General features: G+C 41.8%; 1 protein-coding gene across 7 annotated transcripts in view; it reads right to left on the minus strand.

Annotated features, from left to right (window-relative positions):
* Nucleotides 1-23,472, minus strand: part of mbc (myoblast city) — a 169,064-nt gene that overhangs the window by 36,727 nt on the left and 108,865 nt on the right. For 5 of the 7 annotated variants that reach the window (XM_068392117.1, XM_068392116.1, XM_068392112.1 and 2 more), the window contains one exon: nt 17,749-17,880. The exons of 1 other annotated variant lie outside the window; for it this stretch is intronic. In XM_068392117.1, coding sequence (XP_068248218.1) covers nt 17,749-17,880 — 132 coding nt within the window. The remainder of the gene's footprint in view (nt 1-17,748; nt 17,881-23,472) is intronic. One more of the 7 variants, XM_068392111.1, reaches the window with a different exon arrangement.

The following is a 23,472-nucleotide window of genomic DNA, read 5'->3' on the forward strand; positions in this document are numbered from 1 at the left end:
GGGGAGAAGCAATGTCGTACGACCAAAGGGTTCGACAGGCCTTGATCAGCGGACAGACGTTCCCTCCGTGGTTGAGGACGTATCTTGCCGAGATCGTCCCACCCACAAACAGACGAGTGAGCCCATTCATTCCTCGTCTGCGGAAGAAGTTTCTCGACAGAAACGCTGGACCAAGGTCTCACGACCTCTCAAGCGCAAGGTCCCTTCCGAGCGAGTCCAACGGCCCAGGTGTAGCCACTGGGTCAGTTCGGACTCGCCGCAGTCCTCCGAAGACTGCACACCTCCCAAGAGAGGTAGAGTGGTTCCGCAGCAGGCAATCACTCCGTCTGTTGCCGCACCGGCCGCTGTAGACCCTAAGTGGTCTTTGCTGCAGTCTATGCAGACTCAGCTAGCTTCCTTCATGCAGGAGTATCGTGCTGAGAAGGTTGACGCTGCACCCGTTAGCCTACAACCTGCCACGGTTGTGCGCCCAGCTGACACTGCGTCTGCCTGCTCCCACACTCCGGCTGTGAGAGCTCCACCACCTATGCGCAGTCGACCCTGCCAGACGCATGTTGACGTTAGCCGACGTGCAGCACCCTCCGTTGACGTGCGTGAGCTACCGCATCAGCAGGAAGGTGGAGTCAAGCTGCCGTGTTTTGATGCGGTGCGTCAGTCTCCGCAACCCACGGTGGTCCCCACCACGCACCACCACTCCGCTTTGGTTGTTGCCAGCTCTCAGACTGACCAACAGCGGCATGATGTTGGATCCAGTGCAGCTACGCATGCACCCGTGCTGCCGGATTCAGCCGTTCAGCTTTTATCTCCTCCTTTGCCGCTTCCTCCTCAGCATTCGGATGAAGGAATCTCTGATGACGACGAAGCTGCGCATTTGGACGACCAACACTCCGACATAGATGAACCCAAGACTACGCCTCCCTCCTTAGACTTTAGGAAAGTCCTTGCCCTGTTTAAGGAGTTGTATCCGGACCAGTTTGTGTCTGCAGCTCCACGCTCACCTCCCTCTGAGTTCGCTTTAGGCATGTAGTCAGCAGCTCCTGCCTTTACGAAGCTCGTACTCGCTCGCTCGTCCAAGAGAGCTTTAAGGGTACTGGGAGAGTGGTTGCAGGCCAAGAAGCAACTTGGGAAGACATCCTTCATGTTTCCCCCGGCCAAGCTTGCTTCCAGATCTAGCGTCTGGTATGCCACGGGAGAGGTTCTCGGCTTGGGAGTTCCTGCCTCTGCCCAGGGCGACTTCTCAAGTCTGGTAGACTCTCCCCGCAGACTGGCTATGAGACGCTCCAAGATTTGCTGGACTTCTTCGGACATGGACCATCTTTTGAAGGGAGTTTTCCGTGCGTTCGAGATCTTTAACTTCCTGGACTGGTGTTTGGGAGCGTTGAGCAGGAAGACCTCCCCTTCGGATAAGGAGTCTGCCATGCTCATCATGTCCTGCATGGACAAAGCCATACGGGATGGGTCTGGCGAGCTTGCGGCTTCTTTCGTGTCTGGAGTTATCAAGAAGCGGGATCACCTTTGCTCCTTCTTGTCGGCGGGAGTCACCCCATGTCAGAAGTCAGAACTGATGTTTGCTCCGCTATCGAAGTGTCTCTTTCCTGAAGAGTTGATCAAGGGGATTGCCGCCTCGTTGATCCAGAAAGACACTCATGACCTGGTGGCGTCATCCGCACGTAAAGTCACAGCTTTACCTTCCGTGCCTAGACCTAGGATGGACACACCAGCGTCTAGGTTCATTCCGCCCTTTCGTGGCAGAACCTCCAGCAGAGGAGGTACTCGTGCCGTTAGTCAACGTGGCAACAAGAAGAAGGGTTCCAAGTCCTCAAAAGGCAGAGTCTGACTGCCACCTTCTTCAGACAGCAGTGGGAGCCAGGCTCAAGAACTACTGGCAGGCCTGGGAGAACAGGGGTGCAGACGCACAGTCTGTGAAGTTACTCAGAGAGGGGTACAGGATTCCATTCTTGCGCAAGCCCCCTCTAGCAACAACTCCCATCGACCTCTCTCCCAGGTACAGAGAGGAGGACAAGAGGCTAGCTTTACAGCAAGAGGTGTCTCTCTTGCTACAAAAGGGAGCGGTAGTCATAGTCCGGGACCATCAATCCCCGGGCTTCTACAACCGTCTCTTCTTAGTGGCGAAGAAGACAGGAGGGTGGAGACCGGTGCTAGACGTCAGTGCTCTAAATGTCTTTGTCACCAAGCAGACGTTCACCATGGAGACGACGAAGTCGGTTCTAGCATCGGTCAGGAAGGAAGACTGGATGGTCTCGTTAGACCTAAAGGACGCGTACTTTCACGTCCCCATCCACCCAGATTCCCAACCTTTTCTAAGGTTCGTTTTTGGGAAGGTGGTATACCAGTTCCAAGCCCTGTGCTTTGGCCTAAGCACGGCACCTCTAGTGTTTACCAAACTGATGAGGAATATTGCCAAATTCCTGCATTTAGCAGACATCAGAGCCTCCCTCTATTTGGACGACTGGCTTTTAAGAGCTGCGTCAAGTCGTCGCTGTCTGGAGAATCTAAAATGGACTCTGGATCTGACCAAGGAATTGGGTCTCCTGGTCAATATGGAAAAGTCCCAACTCGTCCCATCCCAAACTATAGTATATCTAGGTATGGAGATTCAGAGTCAAGCTTTTCGGGCTTTTCCGTCGGCCCCCAGAATCAGTCAAGCCCAAGAATGCATCCAGAGCATGCTGAAGAAGAACCGATGTTCAGTCAGACAGTGGATGAGTCTGAAAGGGACGCTTTCATCGCTGGACCAGTTCATCGCGTTAGGGAGACTCCACCTCCGACCCCTTCAGTATCACCTAGCTGCTCACTGGAGAAAGGACATGACGCTAGAAGCGGTCTCAGTTCCTATCTCCAAGAAGATGAAGTCTGCACTGACTTGGTGGAAGAACAACATTCTGCTCAGGGAAGGTCTACCACTGGCTGTTCAGACCCCCGACCACCTTCTCTTCTCGGACGCATCGGACACGGGCTGGGGTGCGACACTGGACGGTCGGGAATGCTCGGGCACATGGAATTCGGATCAAAGAGCACTGCACATCAACTGCAAGGAGCTACTGGCAGTTCATCTGGCCTTGAGAAGCTTCAAGTCCCTCCTTCTAGGCAAGGTGGTGGAAGTGAACTCCGACAACACCACAGCCTTGGCGTACATCTCCAAGCAAGGAGGGACTCATTCGATGACGTTGTTCGAGATCGCAAGGGACCTCCTCACCTGGTCAAGAGATCGAAACATATCTCTAGTAACGAGGTTCATTCAAGGCGACATGAATGTCATGGCAGACCGCCTCAGCCGGAAGGGTCAGATCATCCCAACAGAATGGACCCTTCACAAGAATGTTTGCAACAGACTATGGGCCTTGTGGGGTCAGCCCACCATAGATCTGTTCGCTACCTCGATGACCAAGAGGCTCCCAAATTATTGCTCACCGATTCCGGACCCAGCAGCAGTTCACATAGATGCCTTTCTTCTGGATTGGTCCCATCTAGACCTTTATGCGTTCCCCCCGTTCAAGATTGTCAACAAGGTACTGCAGAAGTTCGCCTCTCACGAAGGGACAAGGTTGACGTTGGTTGCTCCCCTCTGGCCCGCGAGAGAATGGTTCACCGAGGTACTGCAATGGCTAGTAGACGTTCCCAGGACTCTTCCTCTAAGAGTGGACCTTCTGCGTCAGCTCTTCGTCTGACTGCCTTCAGACTATCGAAAGACTCTCAAGAGCTAGAGGCTTTTCGAAGGAGGCAGCCAGAGCGATTGCCAGAGCAAGGAGGACATCCACTCTCAAGGTCTACCAGTCAAAATGGGAAGTCTTCCGAAGCTGGTGCAAGGCGAATTCAGTATCCTCAACCAGTACCTCTGTAACTCAGATAGCTGACTTCCTTTTACACCTAAGGAAGGTAAGATCCCTTTCAACTCCTACGATCAAAGGTTACAGAAGCATGTTGGCAGCAGTCTTCCGCCACAGAGGCTTAGATCTTTCCAACAACAAAGATCTACAGGACCTCCTTAAGTCTTTTGAGACCTCGAAGGAGCGTCGGTTGGCCACACCAGGTTGGAACTTAGACGTGGTTTTAAGGTTCCTGATGTCAGCAAGGTTCGAACCGCTTCAATCAGCCTCTTTTAAAGATCTCACTTTGAAGACTCTTTTCCTCGTCTGCTTAGCAACAGCTAAAAGAGTCAGTGAGATACACGCCTTCAGCAGGAACATAGGATTTACATCTGAAACGGCTACATGTTCCTTACAGCTTGGTTTTTTAGCTAAAAACGAACTCCCTTCTCGTCCTTGGCCCAAATCGTTCGAGATTCCAAGTCTGTCCAGTTTGGTTGGAAACGAACAAGAGAGATTACTATGCCCAGTAAGAGCTCTTAAGTACTATTTAAGACGTACGAAGCCATTACGAGGACAATCAGAAGCTTTATGGTGCTCTATTAAGAAACCTGCTTTACCGATGTCGAAGAACGCAGTTTCTTATTACATCAGACTTTTGATTAGAGAAGCTCATTCTCATCTGAATGAGGAAGACCATGCTTTGCTGAAGGTAAGGACACATGAAGTTAGAGCTGTCGCAACTTCAGTGGCCTTCAAACAAAACAGATCTCTGCAGAGTGTAATGGATGCAACCTATTGGAGAAGCAAGTCAGTGTTCGCATCATTTTACCTTAAAGATGTCCAGTCTCTTTACGAGAACTGCTACACCCTGGGACCATTCGTAGCAGCGAGTGCAGTAGTAGGTGAGGGCTCAGCCACTACATTCCCATAATCCCATAACCTTTTTTAATCTTTCTCTTGAAATGTTTTTATTGTTGTTTTTGGGTTGTACGGAAGGCTAAGAAGCCTTTCGCATCCTGGTTGATTTGGCGGGTGGTCAAATTCTTTTCTTGAGAAGCGCCTAGATTAGAGGTTGTGATGAGGTCCTTTAGTATGGGTTGCAGCCCTTCATACTTCAGCACCTAGGAGTCGCTCAGCATCCTAAGAGGATCGCGAGGCTCAGTAAGGAAGACGTACTTAAAAAGGCAGAGTAATTGTTCAAGTCAACTTCCTTACCAGGTACTTATTAATTTTATGTTTGTTATTTTGAATAACTGCTAAAATGAAATACGGAATACTTAGCTTCTAATGTTAACATGTTTGCTGGTCTCCACCCACCCCCCTGGGTGTGAATCAGCTACATGATCACCGGGTAAGATTAATATTGAAAAATGTTATTTTCATTAGTAAAATAAATTTTTGAATATACTTACCCGGTGATCATGAATTAAAGGACCCACCCTTCCTCCCCAATAGAGACCCAGTGGACCGAGGAGAAAATTGGTTCTGTGTTGACAAGAAGTACTTGAGTACCTACTCGACAGATGGCGCTGTTGATGTACACCCCCACCTGTATAGCGATCACTGGCGTATTCCGCCCGTAGGTTTTTTCTGTCGGGCAGCAGAGCTGCAGCTACATGATCACCGGGTAAGTATATTCAAAAATTTATTTTACTAATGAAAATAACATATTTCCCATAACTTATTTATGTTATTCAAGTGAAATTTTGAGTACTAAAACAGATTTATTGAGGGATGCAAACTTCAGTGGTGATATACTAAATCCAAACTTTAAAGCACAAAAATAAAAACTCGATGGTTCACTCTCAGACCACCCTGATCCCATTTTCTGAGCTTACAATGATCACAGTGAGTAACTATCCAGAGCGGAGAGGATGTACTGAATGCATAACAAAGCCTAAAAACCAATACCAACTTGTTGCATAACAAAAAAGGAAAAGCTGTCCAGAAATATTACATTTAGTCTTTTGAGTACAGTTACACACGAACACCATAATTAAAATATCATGCAAAGATAATGATGCACAGACAATTGGAGTCAGTGGGATTTACCTGTCTCAATAGGGGCACAATCCTGTGGTGTTAGCCAGAGGAGCCTAAGGGGGTTACTTGAGGAGAAAGGTTGGGAATAATATAGAGGACAGGTACAACAAGGCAGGAAACAGCAATAGGTTAGTAAACAGTATTAGTTTTTAATTAGCTGCACTAGAAAGTGGACAGTAAATGTTAATAAAGACAATGGCATATGCAAGGAGTCAAAGGGAAGAATAGACTACTGTATATGAAAATATTCCTAAGGAAGACATAAGTACAGTAAAAAAATATTGTTAAAAATAATATACAGAAATGGAAGAAAATGTTAAAAAATATAAGAAACATGATAAAATTCTTAGTACTGTAATGTGTGTTTGTGTATTATAAAATATTCATCATGAAAGCTACGATCAGCTGAAAACCCCAGACTGATGAGTGCCCTACTAGGACCTATTAAAATATATATAAAGCAGACCTCTTCTTTTCAAATGTTTGAAAGTCAAATATAGCACCAAAAGAAATCATACTGCACTGTTCCCATTATACACAGGCAAGGGCATTTGCAAACATTTCTTTTAATTACTTGCCTCCTTTTTAACTATGTCTTTATGTGCAATAATACAGTAAGCCTTAAATATTTATGGAGGCTAGGTGACAGATACACCAGTGAATGTTAAAAATCAGAAAATATAAGCTCACTCCCTTTACAATGCTCTCAGACCCTTCATTTTCCTTAGCCTTGACAGGAAAGAAGAGCCATGATGTCCAAAGTTATAAAACAGCAAATATAGTCAAGTTATTACAGTTAAATAACCGCAAATACAGGACAGCACCTTATCAGAGGAGATAAAGCAAGCACTACGCTAGAATTTGAAAATTCCTTTAGCTAAAAGTATCAGTTGCCTCAAGCCACTCTCCCTCTCTCTCCAGTTATGAGGTGAATGCAGTCTTGCATTTGTTCTCATTACTAAGATTACTATTGCTCTTATTGTCTTTTCTGTTAAGGCCTAGTCCTGTACTGATGTTAAGTAATAATCATTACTTAAAGAGCTCTTTTTGAGGGAAGTCCTGGTGTCATAATAGCATTTTTGCCTTTTCTGCTAAAGGTGCATTTACTTTATATAATTGCGAATGCTCTCTTGTATTTGATGTTATAAACAATGTTACACTGTATAAATATGACTCCTGTAAACATCCAAAACTACACTAAAAAGAACTTGTGGACCTTCTTGTGAATAATAAAATTAGCATGTTTAGGAGATTATAGTTAAAAGTGCAAAGACAGTTCAAGTTATGATCAACTTTGATAGATTTTTTCAAAGAAATTTTTAATTTTTCTAATTAACATTTTCCTGTGAAAAGACAATTGATGTGCTTAAGAAATCTTGTACATTAGTAAAAAAAAAAAAAAAATACCATACTAAAATTTTTGTTTGTATTCTTTCATTTTCATATTATGTATATTTCCATATATAAGATGACCTTAAGATAAGACGAGGTTGAAAATTGGGGCAAATTTTAATGAGGTTAGGTCATATCTGTTGTATAAAATGACTATTAAATTACAAACCCATCAGTGTTACATAGGCTAGCTTTTGCTGTATTCTTAGAAATCCCAAATATATTAAATAAAGGTGACTTTACATCATACTGTACTTTTACTAAACATGCCACCATGAGCGGAAACCATCGTTTTGTTTACATTTCATCGCCGAGCATAATGACCAAACGAACGCATTTTACATCAGAGTTTTTAGTTAAGATGATATAATTACAAACATTTTACTAACCATTTTGTTTGCGTTTGGTCAACAATAAAACCGCTAATGACGCAAGATAATTTTTTGGTCAACAATAAAACCGCTAATGACGCAAGATAATTTTTTGGTCAACAATAAAACCGCTAATGACGCAAGATAATTTTTTGGTCAACAATAAAACCGCTAATGACGCAAGATAATTTTTTGGTCAACAATAAAACCGCTAATGACGCAAGATAATTTTTTGGTCAACAATAAAACCGCTAATGACGCAAGATAATTTTTTGGTCAACAATAAAACCGCTAATGACGCAAGATAATTTTTTGGTCAACAATAAAACCGCTAATGACGCAAGATAATTTTTTGGTCAACAATAAAACCGCTAATGACAGCAAGATAATTTATGATAATTTTGCGGCTTTATGATTGTTCTAAACTGTACAAACAATAATTGTACATTCTATTTCCAAAATATTTTCATAACTTCAGTTCCAAGACAGTTTAATTTATTATGAACTTGTATCCACATCAATCATGAAACCACCAGCAAAAAGAAGAAAATACAAGGCTAGTTTCAAATTTAAAGTTATACAAGCAGCCATGGAATCAAACAGTTGTGCTACTGCTAGAACGTTCGATGTGACAGAGAAGATGGTGTGAGATTGGAGAAAGATTGAGGATGATTTGAATCATGATGGATTCTAATGACAAATTAAAATCATGCTAATGTAAATGTTATTACTATCATCATTAACATTACCATTAAATTTATAGAAAAGTCAGAAAAAGAAAGATGATAAAAGTTGCTGAGAATGCTACTATAACTCATCAATTACATTTTCTCAGCTGTACTCTCATTGATGAAAGTTGATTTCATTGTTGATATGGAATATTTCCTCAAATAGGCTATTTGTCATGAAATTATGTCAATAACATGTAAGGTAAATATGGTTTGGTTACTTTTATTATCGCTTTTCGACCAAGGCTTAGGTTATCCTACCAATAAACATCACTTGGAATTCAAGGTATGATTTTCATATCGGTTGTATAAGATGACCCACAATTTGCAGGAGTGAATTTTAGTTTTTAGTATTTATGGGGAAATATATGTTATGTGCATTACAATTAAAAAGTAAGTACCTAGAAGGTTATCTTCAGTTTCCTTCAATTCATCCACTGCAACATCAATTACTTTAACCTAATATGATTATCTCTTGAATCTGTAGCCATGCAAAATCTTTATATAAATTTTTAGTGTCTTATAAAACAGTGAAACCTTACCCCCATAAAACAAACTACCTTTCAATCTACAAATCTCCTTGAGCAACACTCTGAAATACAGTACTGTACTCAAATTACATTCTAAGTATATTATCAAAAAGAAGTTTTGTGCATATACCAGCTATGGTATGCCAAAGAGGTTACTAATTTCTTATCCTTTGGGCTATGACCTGATCAGATACAGCACTGGTATAAGAAAAATTTAAAATGTAAATTTGATGGATTTCAGAAAATCCTCTACCCATGCAGATTAGTAGTTTAAAAATGTGACACTATGAAATGAGCACAGTATATTAGCTTAGTAATTAAGATGTCCTTACATTTGAAAATTTACTTGCCTATAACAAACTTCCCAAAGTAAATACTGTACTAATAAATGTATTATTAAGAGAGAAAATTATTAATTCTGATCCCTGTGCCCTTGCCTGAAGTGCACTTATTGTAATTTTCCATTGTACAAAAGTGCAAAACTATCCAGCTACTTTGAAAAGTTAAAACACTTCACAGGAACAAGATATGAAAATCTTAAACTTCACACAGCGACGTAGTAAAATATGTGTATGTACATAAAGAAAATCTTCAGTTGAAAATACATGATGATTTCTGCAACCCTAAAACTGTATTTTCAGCAACAGCCCATGCAGCCATTGTATGATTAAATATCTAATAAAACTAGTTCATTTGATAATAAAATATGCTAGCCTATAATAAAAAAAACTGGAAAATATTGCAAAAAACAAAACTAGTTCACTAACTGCATAATTTTCCTATCCATTAAAGTGAAATGTGTTAATAAATGAAAATAAAGCTGTGATCCTAAACATGATGAGTTGTGGAGGTAAAACGAGACAGGATATTTGCTGAAGTCATTTTAAGCTGTGTAAGAGATGGGGATTTTGAAAGTCTATTCAGAGTTCCTTGTGATCTAAATAAAATGACCCAAAAGAAAGAAATGAATGAAAATTAAAAAAGGGATATTTCATAATGGTAGTAGTTAAAGAATACAGATGTTGAATAGAAATGTTAAGGGAATAAAAATGGATTGGTGGGTAGAGAAATAAAAAGACAGGAAGGGGATAAGGAATGGGAAAAAAAGCAATAATTGTTAATATGAGCAATTATTACAGCCAGATAAGTATCATGGATGCATGATATAGGCAAACTAAAATCTAAATATAATACAATTACCTACCAATTAGTCTCTAAACAGGGAACAATGCTAGAATAACATATCCATATAACTATGATTAGTAATTAGTGTACATTATCACAAAAACCTAAAAATAATATAGAAATTCAAAGATTTTTCCAGATAAACCACCTCATTTTAACAACCAACGAGATTTCTGCCACAGAAAACCACAGAGGCAAATTAGTTTGGCATCAAGCATCTACAACAGCCAAGCGTCATGGCATTCAAACTCAACTACTTTAAAAAGGGTCTACACAAAATTCTCTTTTCTGTGCAAAGGCATCTACTTCACAGGTAAAAAAAGAAATATTTCTACATGCACATGTATCAACATATTCATATGCATGTCAGTATTTAAATCTGCAGACATTATCACTATTTAACTTTTCTCTTTTTATGGATTTACTAAAATTTCCCAAAGTTCAATTTCAATTGATACCCTCATGTTTTTCTTCCCTCACAAGAGTTAAGGAAAAATATTAGATAGTCCAACTAAATTAAATTTCCTTCTAACAAATAACTCCTATAAGCCTGATACCAATCTTACTATTTCAATATGCTTAACCTCCAAGTCTGAAACCCTGGTCTTAAATTCTGAAAATTAACAAATAATAAACCTCAATACATATTTGACTGGTAAATATTGGATAACATAAAACATGCTATGTCAACAATTTGGTGATAACATCAAGAAAGAAAAATGCAAGACTGGTCATGAAAGGAAAAAACCTTCCAGATAAGCCCTTTAGTTAAAATCTCAATCTTACCTGTTCATTAACATTTAATCCTTTTGATACACTAGTTTAACTGTGTATATACTGCTGAAATATACATTCACATCCACACACATACATACACAAATATTGTATGTATACATACTGTACATACAGTAATCCCTCGCCATATCGCAGTTCAGCTATTGCTTCCTCAGTACATCACAGTTTTATATATACTGTATAAATTTTATGTAAATCTATATTCCGAACTTTTCTTTACATCGCAGGTTTCTAAGGGCGATGATTTAGTTTTATATTTTTCTTATTTTAATCAATTTCTGTAATGAAATTTCCCCTCATTCACAATTATTTCATCACATATCTCGTGTATCATGCGAGTTCCTCTTTTTGAGATCAAATTATAATAAACTACTTTATTTTCCTTCACTTCTTTATCCCAACCGCTAGTTCAATAAGTTAAAAAAGCAGATAAGAATGATAAAAAGAATAAAAGTATCATTAGTAATGCACAAGGCTATAAACAACCAAACAAAACACAGCTGTTTTGTTTGGTAGTTGTTACAAATGACATTAAGTAGAATATGACTGATGATACTACTTTACAGTATACCTTTTTGGTTTATGAAAATGTAAGTCAAATTGCACAAAAACTACCAAAAGTACTGGAAAAAAGTCATAAATTTCCTAAGCTTTGTAAGCAAGCACCACATGCTAAAAAATATAAAATTATCGTGCATTGGCAACAGGGATGAACCACCCCTAAACTTCGATATGTCATTGAAATCCACAGTAAATAAAGTATGAAAAAAGTATTTTTCATTAAAACTATGTTCCTTTGTATGTGCCATGTACAGTGTTTGTGTACTGTACTGTAAAAGCATGGCCTATAAATGCATTTCTAGTAAAGAGAATATTTGTCTAAATGACTGAAAGGGGTCGTCAGGAGTGGTCTATAGAAGGAAAGTGGCCTTTCTCAATTTAATTGAGGAAAAGACGTCTGTTGCTGTAGTTTAGCTCAAGTTTAGAAAGAAGTCTCTGATTCCAGAGATTTTTAATAAGAGACAGAAGATATTAAAAAGAATTCCAACAGAACTTTCACTGCTAACCTCAACAGAGTGGTACATGACAAAGATTTAGAAAGGATGGAGAATAAACCTGAATTTAAGGGTTGAAAACATGACGAAGAGAAGGATACAGATTGACTCAAATGTATCACGGTAGTAGACCCTAATTTTACTTGAAGATTTTATCAACAATATGATCTTAATCCCAGAAAAAAGGAGAAAAAAATGCAGCCTATAAAGGATGGGTGGATAAATTCAAGTGGAGATATTATTCAAGAAATAAAAAAATTAAGGGAGAATTGGCAACCACAGACAGAGATAGCTGCTGCATATCAAGAAAAATTAAGAGATGATGAAACAAGGAAAATATCCCCAATGAATCAAAGAACCCTCCATCTCAAAAGATGAGTCACACTCCTCACAGTATGGTAATCATCTGTCAGGGAAGTTTTAACTGGGTTGAGATCTCTTTTTCATTGGGGAGAATACCAAGCAGGACTTACATCCACAAAAGAGCTAAAAAAATTCCTAGGTTAATAGTATGGAAGTATTACCTGACCTAATCTCTTTGTGGCAATATAGTTGGCCAGATAGTTAAACCAAGCATTGTTTATTCCTTTAAGAACCAGAATGCTCAAAGGTCACAACCAAGCAAACACTCCCCACTTTGGCAACACAATACCAAGGTCTGTGCTACACTCTGTAAGCAGTGATTTATTGAATGTTTCACTCCTGAAGTGTGAGCTTATCTGGCGAAGGAAAGTCTGCTATTCAAGGCATTGCTTGTGATTGACAATGCTCTCATACAACCTCAAAACAATTTGGTTTACCTACAGAATAGTAATTATTTAGTGGCTACTTTCCTCTTGCTAAGATTAGAAGATTCATTAACCATGGTATGCTGCTCTTCTAGGAGAAGGACACTCTAAAAAAATCAAACCATTGTTCTCTAGTCTTGAGTAGTGCCATAGCTTTTGTACCATGGTCTTCCAATGTCTTGGGTTAGAGTTCTTTTGCTTTAAGATACACTCGGGCACACAATTCTATCTTATTTCTCTTCTTTTTTATTGAAGATTTAATAGTTTATATATGAAAGATCTATTTTAATATTGTTACTGTTCTTGAAATATTTTATTTTAATGGTTCATTACTTCTCTTGTAGCATATTTATTTCCTTGTTTACATTCCTAACTGGGCTATTTACCCTGTTGGAGCCCTTGGGCTTATAGCATCCTGCTTTTCCAACAAAGGTTGTAGCTTAGCTAGTTATAATAAAAATAACAACAATAATATAGAGATTCAACACATACTGTTTGTGTCAAATTTCTGCCCCCAACATTACCTCAACCATATAATCTCTAGCTAGAGGCATCATTAAGTGTGCAAAGGCCTTCCTACACTAACAGATAACATAGACATTTTAAATGAAAATAATGATGGACTAACATGTAGGCCTTATATAATCAGGTGTCCCTCGAGATACAACGGAGATCAATTCCAATGTCATGGTGCGTCAGATTTTGACATAAGTCACAACACACCTAAATACAGTACTGTACTGATGTCATACCCCCTTCAGTAATGTAGTATAGTAGTCGTAATCTACATAAAACACATTTTATGACGAAAACATAACTAGGACTAAAAGTAACATGGAGGACATATATACTGTAAAATCATACAAAACAGTGAACAAAATACAGTAGCAGTAATAAAACTCCTTCCTTTATGGGAAATGCATCGTATCCTAAAACATCATACGACGAGATTACCATAACTTTAGGACCTACTTTATATTCTAATGGAAATATCTGTTTGGTAAAAAGGTACTGGGTAGTTTATAGAACTAGCTAAGACCTGCATTCTGTCAAGTCTACTACTTAGTTACATAGATAACAAGATTAAGATTCTCATTTTCAAGGACATGGTCCTCTAGTATTCTAGTTAGGATCAAATACATATGTATGTACTTACAGTTTACCGTATGTACTGTATTCAAAAAGTGTCTAGTTGATCTAATGTAACTCAAACTATACTAGACAGGTCTTAAGATACGGACAGCTATAGATGCAGACCTTGACATGAATGTATAGGACTACTCGAAGGTGTTTAGAGTACCTTCAAGAAACTAAGGATAAATTACAGCTCCATAACATCAATTTCTTTTGGGAGAGTTTGTGTTCTGAGGCTGCCAATGACTTCAAAGGCCTCTGTGAATCAGATGTCATGAGATGGAATAGGGATATCTTAGATGAAAATGTTGTCCAACATACCATATTATAGAAGCATTGGAAAGAGTTAGTGAAGACTGCAAATAAGTTGAACCTCAAAACTGGACTGTAGAAAACTTAGGGATGTGTTTTACCTTTGAAAGGATTTGAAAATAAAAAAAAAATAAAAGAAAATGAACTTCATATGCAGGATTGCATTGAAATGAATTCAAGTCTTATGGAGGTTATGTTACCTTTGAGTCATGCATCTGACAAAGTGAAATGGCATATGCAAGAGTTACCTATTACTATGTTCTTTTTCAAAATAAATTAGGATCTACTACTAGTGGAAGACAAAAAAATTATCCAGTATTATCAAAGACTTCTGATGCTGGTCCCAAATTGGGCTTTAAAGCTCCTCAACATCCAGATTTTAATGTTTCTTTAACTCTATAAGACCCATTAATTTTGTGTGATTCTTGATTGCAAATTTACTTTTGAGAAAAACATTCGGTTTGTTTATTCTTTAATTGCAAAGAATATTGGCCAATTGAGTCTCTCTCAAGATTTTCGATGATCGATCTACCCTCAAGAAAGATTTTAATTAATTCATTCTACCTTGTTTTATTATTCACCTGTCTAGTCTTCAGCTGCTGACTCTCATCTAAATTTGTTAGACTAAAACTTGCTGTTTATTAAATTTCTTATTCCTGATCTAAACACTAGTCTCGGGCACTGTCATTCAGTTAGTTCATTATGCATATTACTTCAGATTTTTCATAATCTAATTCATCCATTGCACTCACATCATCCCGGACTGTACCATCCTGCACAGGGTGCTAAGTATTCAGTTAATTCTAACAGCCATGCCTTCTCCTTCACAATGTACAATACTTCAAAATATTCTACATGTTTTATTCAAGCTGTGACTACATTGTGGAATTGACAATTGAATCAGTGGAACTTCTTAAGTTCAAACTTTTTGTAAATGCTCTTCTGTTGAGGAGGTTGACATGAGTATTATTTTTAGTTTATATAAGATAGATCTATTTTAATGGTAATACTTATCTTAAATTATTTAAAATTTGTTATTCATTACTTATATATAGTCTTGACTCAGACATGTTTCATAAGATCACTTAGTCTTTTGCTTTGCATAGACCATCCCCTCCCACTCCCGTGGTTTCTTGGTCTCTGGACAGGGTTTTGAGTTTTTGGCCAAGTTGTATTACATCACCATTACCCTTGGAGAACTTTTACAAAAAGCTATATTTTTAATAGCTCTAGCTTCAGGAGCAAGAGTCAGTGAACTGGCAGCCTTTCAAAGGGACCACAAATTAATTACAATAATCCCAAGTCGTCTTTCAATCCTGACTCCAGGTCTCCTTTTTCTAGCAAAAAATTAAAACCCTCTTCTGAGACTGGATCTTGCCTCTTGAGTCAGGGAATAGCAACCTCTGTCCAGTGTCAACCTAAAATTATAATTAAAAGAGATTCATGTCTTCTGAAGGTAGTCTGTCTCAAAATACCCAGACCAACAAATCCCTTTTAACATCCCTAAAACCCCCTATGTGAAAAAAATTTCCTCTTCACTAGTGTTCTTTCCTAATACGCAATTTCAAGGCATCCAGTTTTATGGGTTGGTCTGGGCATAGGGTGTTCATTAAACGCTACTTGAAACAAATCTAAGCAGCACAACATTCATGTGTAATACTGTACTTAGCACATTCGTAACTGTTACTGTCATTAGAACACCCAATTATATCTGAGTTTTGAAACAATACTAAAATACATTCTACCAAGGTGGACGAGGTACTTCCCACTCTACTGGGTAGAAGTAAACAATCACAACAACTGCTGCCTCAGATTCAAGCACATGAAATGTGACTTACTTGTCATGGATTTCTTCATGTTGTATATCTAATGGATTAAGTCCCCAAAATTGTGGTAAGATACGTTAATTTGCTTATAGTATGGATTTTTGTACCTTTTTGATATTGTTTTTATTTGTACCTTTGATATAGCCAATGGCATCCTACCAGTTTTGAAGGCATTAGCCTAAAAGTGTTTTCTTTTGTTTTCAGTTATACTCAATTAATGGCTCATGGTTTACATAATAAACTACAAAAAGGACCATGGAATGTTATTGATACCTAATTTGAGAATCAACACTGAACGGGGCTAAAATCAACAAATAAATACAGAGCCACGTACTGTTCACAAGAACAGTAACCCCCACATGGTAGTCCGGAGTGAAGGACCAATTCAACCAGGACTTTCGGGAGCACCACAATAAAGGAAATGTCAGACAGCTAGTATTCTTCAGTCACTCTTGTGAAGTAAGAGATAGACTTGTTAGTTTTTCTTCATATTCTTGGGAACGTGTGAGCAAGTAGGTTGTGCTTGTACAAAAGTCTACTTATTTTAATAAGTACTAAGTCCTTGGAGACAACAAAGCACTTTAACCAAAAAAAGGAATTTTGCCAAAGGAAAAACTTTTTTTTTCGAGAGGTGCTGTGTGGTCTCCTACCTCCCTAGCCTCATGCAAGTGGAGCATAGTTTGTACACCTTTGATCACAAATAGTGGTTGGGGGTAAGTCCACCAGCAAAAACTGAAACAATGATTCTTTTCTAAGATGCTGTGCATGATGTCACATGAAACAGATGATTTCCAGCTACTGAAGGCGCTGTAACAAGTTCAAATGAGCCTGAACTTGCAGGTTCCCCATATATATACAGAGTCGCTTTGCACGTTGATACACAGGCCTTAGAGAAGGTGAAAGGAAACAGTATTTCTTTGGTAATCATATGTACTGGATTCCCAGTACTGTACTAGGCTTTCACAGGAAAGTCCTTGGAGACCACACCCTCCCCAAAAATGACTATTTAAAAAAAAAAATAATTAGAATACAAAAAATCTATCTGTTCTCAGAAACCTGTGATATCAAGAGGAGTCTGCGATATAGATTTTATATAACACATTTATAAATCTGCGATGAACCAAGGGTGTGATAGGTGAACCTCGAAATGACAAGGAATCACTCTATAGCAGATGGGATGTACTGGAGAGGTGTCAACAAAGAGAAAACAACAATTTATCTTAAAGGTGAATACAATATCTAACTATGCTAGAATTTATCCAAATTGAATTGAATTTGATTTATGGAATAAGGGCCACATTGGCTGGCACTGGAAAGGGAATGTCAGTTTGCCCAAATGGGAAGTTGGACAACAAGATGAATAAAAAGTGAAGTGGCTATGAAGGTAAAGTAGAAGGCTTAAAAGTATGTGCAGCTAGGGGTCAAAGGTATGCTTCAAAGATCCTATGGAAATGCAAACAGTGCACGTGGTGATGTGCGCTGAAGGCATGCCTTCTTTTGAGCCACCCTAGTAGATTTGCCATTTCAAAATAATAAGAGATAAAACTTACATCACAAATATTTGTATTAGCTAACAAAATCATACAGATCAAAAGGTCTAATCAAAATGTCAAATAGTTGATGTTCATAAAAACTTTATAAACCTAGGAAACTTTAGCATTTTCCATCATATATAGGCAAAGGGCAAAAACTGTTCCCTTTTACGAAACATTTACAAAGGCCTCTGTATAATCATTCGCATTCAATAAATCTAACTTACCGATTGATGAACATGAATTCAGAGGAACGTTCAGTAATAGCCTGCAAGCTGCGACTGAAGCTGTTGCGAAGGTTGTCTGATTTTGGATCATCTCTTGGACTTCTCAGTTCTACGTTGTCCATCTCTAAACTACTGTAAAGCAACCACTACATGCTGTGGCTTAAAAAGTAGAGCATATAACATGCATACCAAGCCATTTCTATTGCATTAACACAGGAGTGTAAACACAGCAAATGTCACTGCAATAGAAACTGCATGCACGAGAAGCTGTTCATTCAATTATGAATAACATATCGATTAAAAATGTATAGATAGAATTAAGAAACCATGAAAAATAGGGATTTAAAAAGATTAGGTAATAAATGACAATAAATCAAAAGTAGATCATTTTGACTCAATGTTACGAAAACTGCATATACTCGCCTAGAACAAATTTTGATAATTTTGATACAAAGCATTTCAATAACATTAGAAATTTACATTAACAATTGGATACAAAGCAAAATTTTTTTAATAAGCAACAAAAAATTTAAAAATAATGCTCTTTTAAGCATCTCAGGAAACATTAATTAGCGTCAATAAATATAAAAAATTTTAAGTAATTTTTATTTTTCCTAACATACTTACCGAGAACTACTTTCTTAGGAGTTACCTGTAATCTCCTCTCTACCGACCAGAGTTTTGTGTAGGATACCCTAAAACCCGTTTTCTATGAAGGCCTACCTCGGGCATTAGAGAATGTGCCCCGAGGGTAGGCTTTGCGCTAGGTCGAGGTCCGCTTGGGTCGTTCACGCCAGTAAGTTCTATGATGCAGCACAATACTCGCAAGGGCAGAGAAGCACTCAGGGAAGGAAGGGAGGGCCATTACCCGAAATTAGTTCTCGGTAAGTATGTTAGGAAAAATAAAAATTACTTAAAATTTTTGATTTGTTCCAACACGAATACTTACCTCGAACTACTTTCTTAGGAGACTTACACTTTAGGAGGCGGGAGTGCTTTTCTGACCTACAGACCCAGTAAGCGGAAGCTAAGAGGCCTAGGTATAACGGTACATACTAGAAAACGGACGAGAGGGTAACTACACAAAGAGCTCACGTTAGTGTCTAAGTACTCACCCTTTGAAAAACTTCTTCTGATGTTGCATCCAGTAACGTAGTTGCGGAGAACGTGTCATCCAAGGGTACAAGAGGGTTATCTCCGATGAGGATAGGGAAAAACTGGGAATAGGATGAAAGGAAAACGAACCTGTGTCTCCCGGTTTGCTATCCGCGATTGAGCCTGGGGCTTTCACCGTTAAATCACTTGGAGAGCGGAGATGACTGTCCCAATGGAGAACCCGTCTAAGGACTTCCTCGAGTAGTCCTTGAGGTAATGGGCAGTAAAAGTCGACTGGTTAGACCAGGTACCTGCCCGAAGGATCTGACCCACTGCCATGTTTTTCTCAAAGGCTAAGGACGTGCTCAGACCTCTGATGTCATGAGGTCTGGGGACGCCTGGCACGGCCAGATCTTCTTCCTTGTAGGCCCTGGCAATAACTTGTCTCAACCAGAAGGAAATGGTGTTCTTGGATACTTGTTTCTTAGTAACACCCGTGGAGACGAAGAGGCTCTTGATGCCTGGCCGGAGATGAGCCGTTCTTTCAAGGTATTTTCTAATGGCACGGACCGGGCACAATTTTAAATCCTCAGCATTACCCGTCTTAGGGATGGCTGGTATGGAGAAACCTTCGAATTTAGGATCCCAGACAGCTGGGTTCTGGGTCTTCACCACAAAAGAAGGAACGAACTTGAAAGATATTTCTTTCCACCCCCTCGAATGAGAGACGTCATAAGACAGCCCATGGATCTCTCCTACTCTCTTAGCGGAAGCCAAGGCTAGCAAGAAGACTGTCTTGAGAGTGAGATCCCTGTCTAATATATCTTTCAAAGGTTCGAAGGGGGGGCCACTCAACACTTTCAGGACCTTAGCTAAGTCCCACTGAGGCACCCTAGCTGCTTGTGGGGGGCAGGACTGCTCGAAGCTCTTGACAAGCATCGAGATGTGCCTAGAGGAACCCAGGTCGATGCCCTTCAGGAGGAAGACTTGGCCCAAGGTGGCCCGTACCCCTTTTATGGCTGGGATTGACATTCCCATTTTGTCTCTGAGATATACCAGAAAATCCGCTATGTCTGGGACCGAGGCTTTGAGGGGTTTAATGTGCCTCGAAGCGCACCACTTCGTGAAGGAGGCCCACTTAGCTTGGTAGACCGCAGCTGAAGACCTTCTCAGGTATAGCGACATCCTCTTAGCAGTAGCTGATGAATACCCTTCCTTCTTCAGGAGTCGCTCGATAGTCTCCAGGCGTGAAGACGCAGAGACTGTGGGTTGTCGTGAAATCTGAGAAAATGTGGTTGGTGTAGAAGGTCTGACCTGTCGGGGAGTGGCCACGGAGGTTGACTCGCCAGGTCTTTTAGGTCTGCGAACCACTCTCTCTCCGGCCACCAGGGCGCTACCAAAGTCATCCTTAAGTTTCGGGCCGTCCTTACTCTGTTGAGTACTTGCCTTATCAACGTGAAGGGGGGAAAAGCGTACACGTCTAGGTTGTCCCACCTGTGCTGAAAGGCATCCTCCAAGGCTGCCTTCGGATCTGGTACAGGAGAACAATATACGGGAAGTTGAGCGTTCAGTTTGGTTGCAAAGAGGTCCATCACCGGGGAACCCCAGCGTTGGATGATGAGCTTGGCTACTTCTGGAAGGAGGGACCACTCTGTCCCTACTATTTGGCCCACCCTGCTGAGACCGTCGGCCAGCACGTTCTTTTTCCCGGGGATGAACCTTGCTAATAACACAACCTGGTTCGTTTCTGCCCAATCTAGAATCTTTATGGTGAGATCGCACAACTCCCTTGACTTCAAACCTCCTTGCTTCTTTATGTACGGTACTACTGTGGCGTTGTCGCACATCAACGCCTTAGTAGATCTGCGAAGTGTAGGCAAGCCTTCTGGACTGCCTTCAACTCTAGGACATTTATGTGTAGATCCCTTTCTCCGTCCATCCAGGTTCCTCTCGCTGTCTCGTCGAGGAGATGGGCTCCCCATCCCTGGTTGGAGGCGTCTGTGAACAGCAGTAACTCGGGGGGGTCGTTCGCGAAGGGCATCCCCTTGAGCGAGTTCGACCGGCAATGCCACCATTCCAGGGAGGGCCTCGTGTTTGGTAGAACTGGGATTAGTACTTGTTGCGAGTCCAGTTGGCACCAGAGGTTCTTCAGGTTCCATTGGACGGCTCTGAGTCTGATTCTCCCCTGGGGAACCAGTTTCTCCAACGACACCAGATGCCCTATTAGTCTTTGCCAGTCCTTCGCTCTCCTGGGGAGCCTCGATAGGAACGGGCGAATGATCTCCATGAGATTGTTTATTCTGTCTTCTGAAGGGAAAGCTTTTCCCAGCAGGGTATCTAGCGTCATCCCCAAGTAGGTCATTCTGGTGGAGGGGGATAGGTTTGATTTTTCCGGGTTGATCATGATACCCAGATCCTTGCAAAACTGGAGAAGTTTCATCCCTTGCTCCTTCAAGAGGTCCTTCGAGGAGGAAAGAAGCAACCAGTCGTCCAGGTATCGGATGAGGGGAATGCCTCGTTCGTGAGCCCACACTGAGACCGTCGTGAAGGCTCTCGTGAATACCTGGGGCGCTGTTGACAATCCGAAGCAAAGGGTCTTGAATTGCAGGATCTGGGAACCCCATTTCACCCGGAGAAACTTTCGACGCGAGGGGTGGACCGGAATTTGGAAGTAGGCGTCCTTGAGGTCTATGGTCATCATGTAATCTTTCTCCCTCAAGGACAGTAGGACTGACTTTGGAGTGTCCATTTTGAAGTCTGTCTTCTTTAAGAACTTGTTGAGAGCCGACAGATCTATAACCGGCCTCCACCCCCCCCCCCCCCCGTCGCTTTTTCTACCAGGAACAGACGACTGTAGAAACCCGGGCCTGGGTGTAGAACCTCCTCCATGGCGCCCTTCTCCAACATGGAGGACACTTCCTCTTGAAGGGCGGTCTTCTTCAACGGATCCTTGGGGACCAGCCACTCCGACCGGATGGCCGAAATTAGAGGGGGTGGTTCTGCTAAGAACGGTAACCTGTAGCCCTCCTTCAGTACGGACACTGTCCAGGGCTCCGCTCTGTGAGCTTTCCATGCTTGCCAATATAGTCTGAGGCATCCCCCAACCTGAGGCTTGGGCAGGGATAAGGGGCCTCCCCCACTATCTCCTTCTGGAGGAGCGGCCTGAACGGCCTCTCCTGGAGGCAGAATAACCTGTCCTAAAGGAGGCTGAAGCTGCTGGGGCTCCCCTACGGGGGGGCTGAGGTGCTGAGGTCCAGGAGGAAGAAGAAGCTTCTCTCTTCGTCATGCTAGGAGAGGCCTGAGACGTCGCGGCACTGTCTGAGACTGACCTCTTGTAGGGCGGTCTCCTTGTAGGCGTAGGCCTGGGGATGCTTAATTTTTTTCTCTTAGACACCTTCTCCATAATGGTTTCTAAGTCCTTTAAGGGGAACAAGGAGTCACCCCACAAGGGAAGGCTCCTCATGGCCCGCGCCTCCCTGTCTGGGACCTTTCGGGACACCTTTGCCAGGATGGTGTCCCTCTTGCGGAGTACCCAATTCGCTGTCAGGGCGAGAGATTGGTATGTCAGGAACTTAAGCGTCTTGCCCCCGGAGGTGATAAGTTCCCTCAGGAGGTTTTGCTGTTCCGGGTCCGTAGGATCAAACGTGGCTTGCACCCCTACTAAGGTGGAAGCCCACCAGTCTAGCCAAGAGGAGATGTGCACCAGGTCCCTCGACATTTCCTCCATCATCGCGGCCTCCGATGGAGAAAAACAAACTGGGGCTGAAGAGGCTCTGTCCTCCGAGACGCCCTGGCCCAGGATGTCAAGAGAAGGTTCTACTTTGCAGGCTCCCGGTCGACGTCCTTCTGGTACATAGACCTTGCCCTGCGTCTTGAGCCCCTGGAGTAACTTAGAAGAACTCTGAGTCTTGGGGGCTTCGGCATTACTTGCCACCACTCTACAGTATTCACGTATTCCTGTCCCAGGACGAGATCCCGGGCTAGAGGAAGAGCCAGGGAGGTCTTAGGCTGGGTAGGGGCCTGCATCAACCGTATAAGGCTGGACCTCCAATAGTCCTCGTCGGTAGCTGCCGGTTCTTCTATTTTGTGATGCCTCCTGATAAGGCCAATCACTCTTCTATAGGCCGAGTCCTCCGTCGGGGAACCCTCCCTACCGTCAGCCGAAGCCTCGGCTTGAGCCCGGGGAGCCGGGTCACCAGGCACTCCCACCGGGCACCTTGCTCTTGACACAATAGGCACTCCCCTGCCGAGGTACTGGTCTTCCCCGGCGGAGGCTTCCGCACCAGGGGCGGGGGTTAGCACAGGCATCGCCGACCCAGCGAGGACTAGTGTCCGCTCAAGTTCTCTAGGGGACGAGGACGCGGATCCCGTGGGCTGACCCGACAGCGAGAACCGTTCCTTCCAGTCCGAGGGCCGCACCAGCTGGGCTGGTTCGGCCAGGCTGCCCGTAAGGAAGCGCGGTTCCCCCCGCTGGGCAGGGTGAACCGGAGGCTTCGCGGTCTTATGCCTGCATGTAGAGTCCTTCTCGCGAATCTGCCTGCGAGGGTCATAACTGTGCTTGGAGGACGGTCTCCTTGGCGAGAAATCCTTGGACCGCCGGTCCGGGGAACACCGTATCTCTGCCTTACG

Source organism: Palaemon carinicauda, chromosome 18 (genome assembly GCF_036898095.1).
Source record: "Palaemon carinicauda isolate YSFRI2023 chromosome 18, ASM3689809v2, whole genome shotgun sequence".
Taxonomy (NCBI): Eukaryota; Metazoa; Arthropoda; class Malacostraca; order Decapoda; family Palaemonidae; genus Palaemon; species Palaemon carinicauda.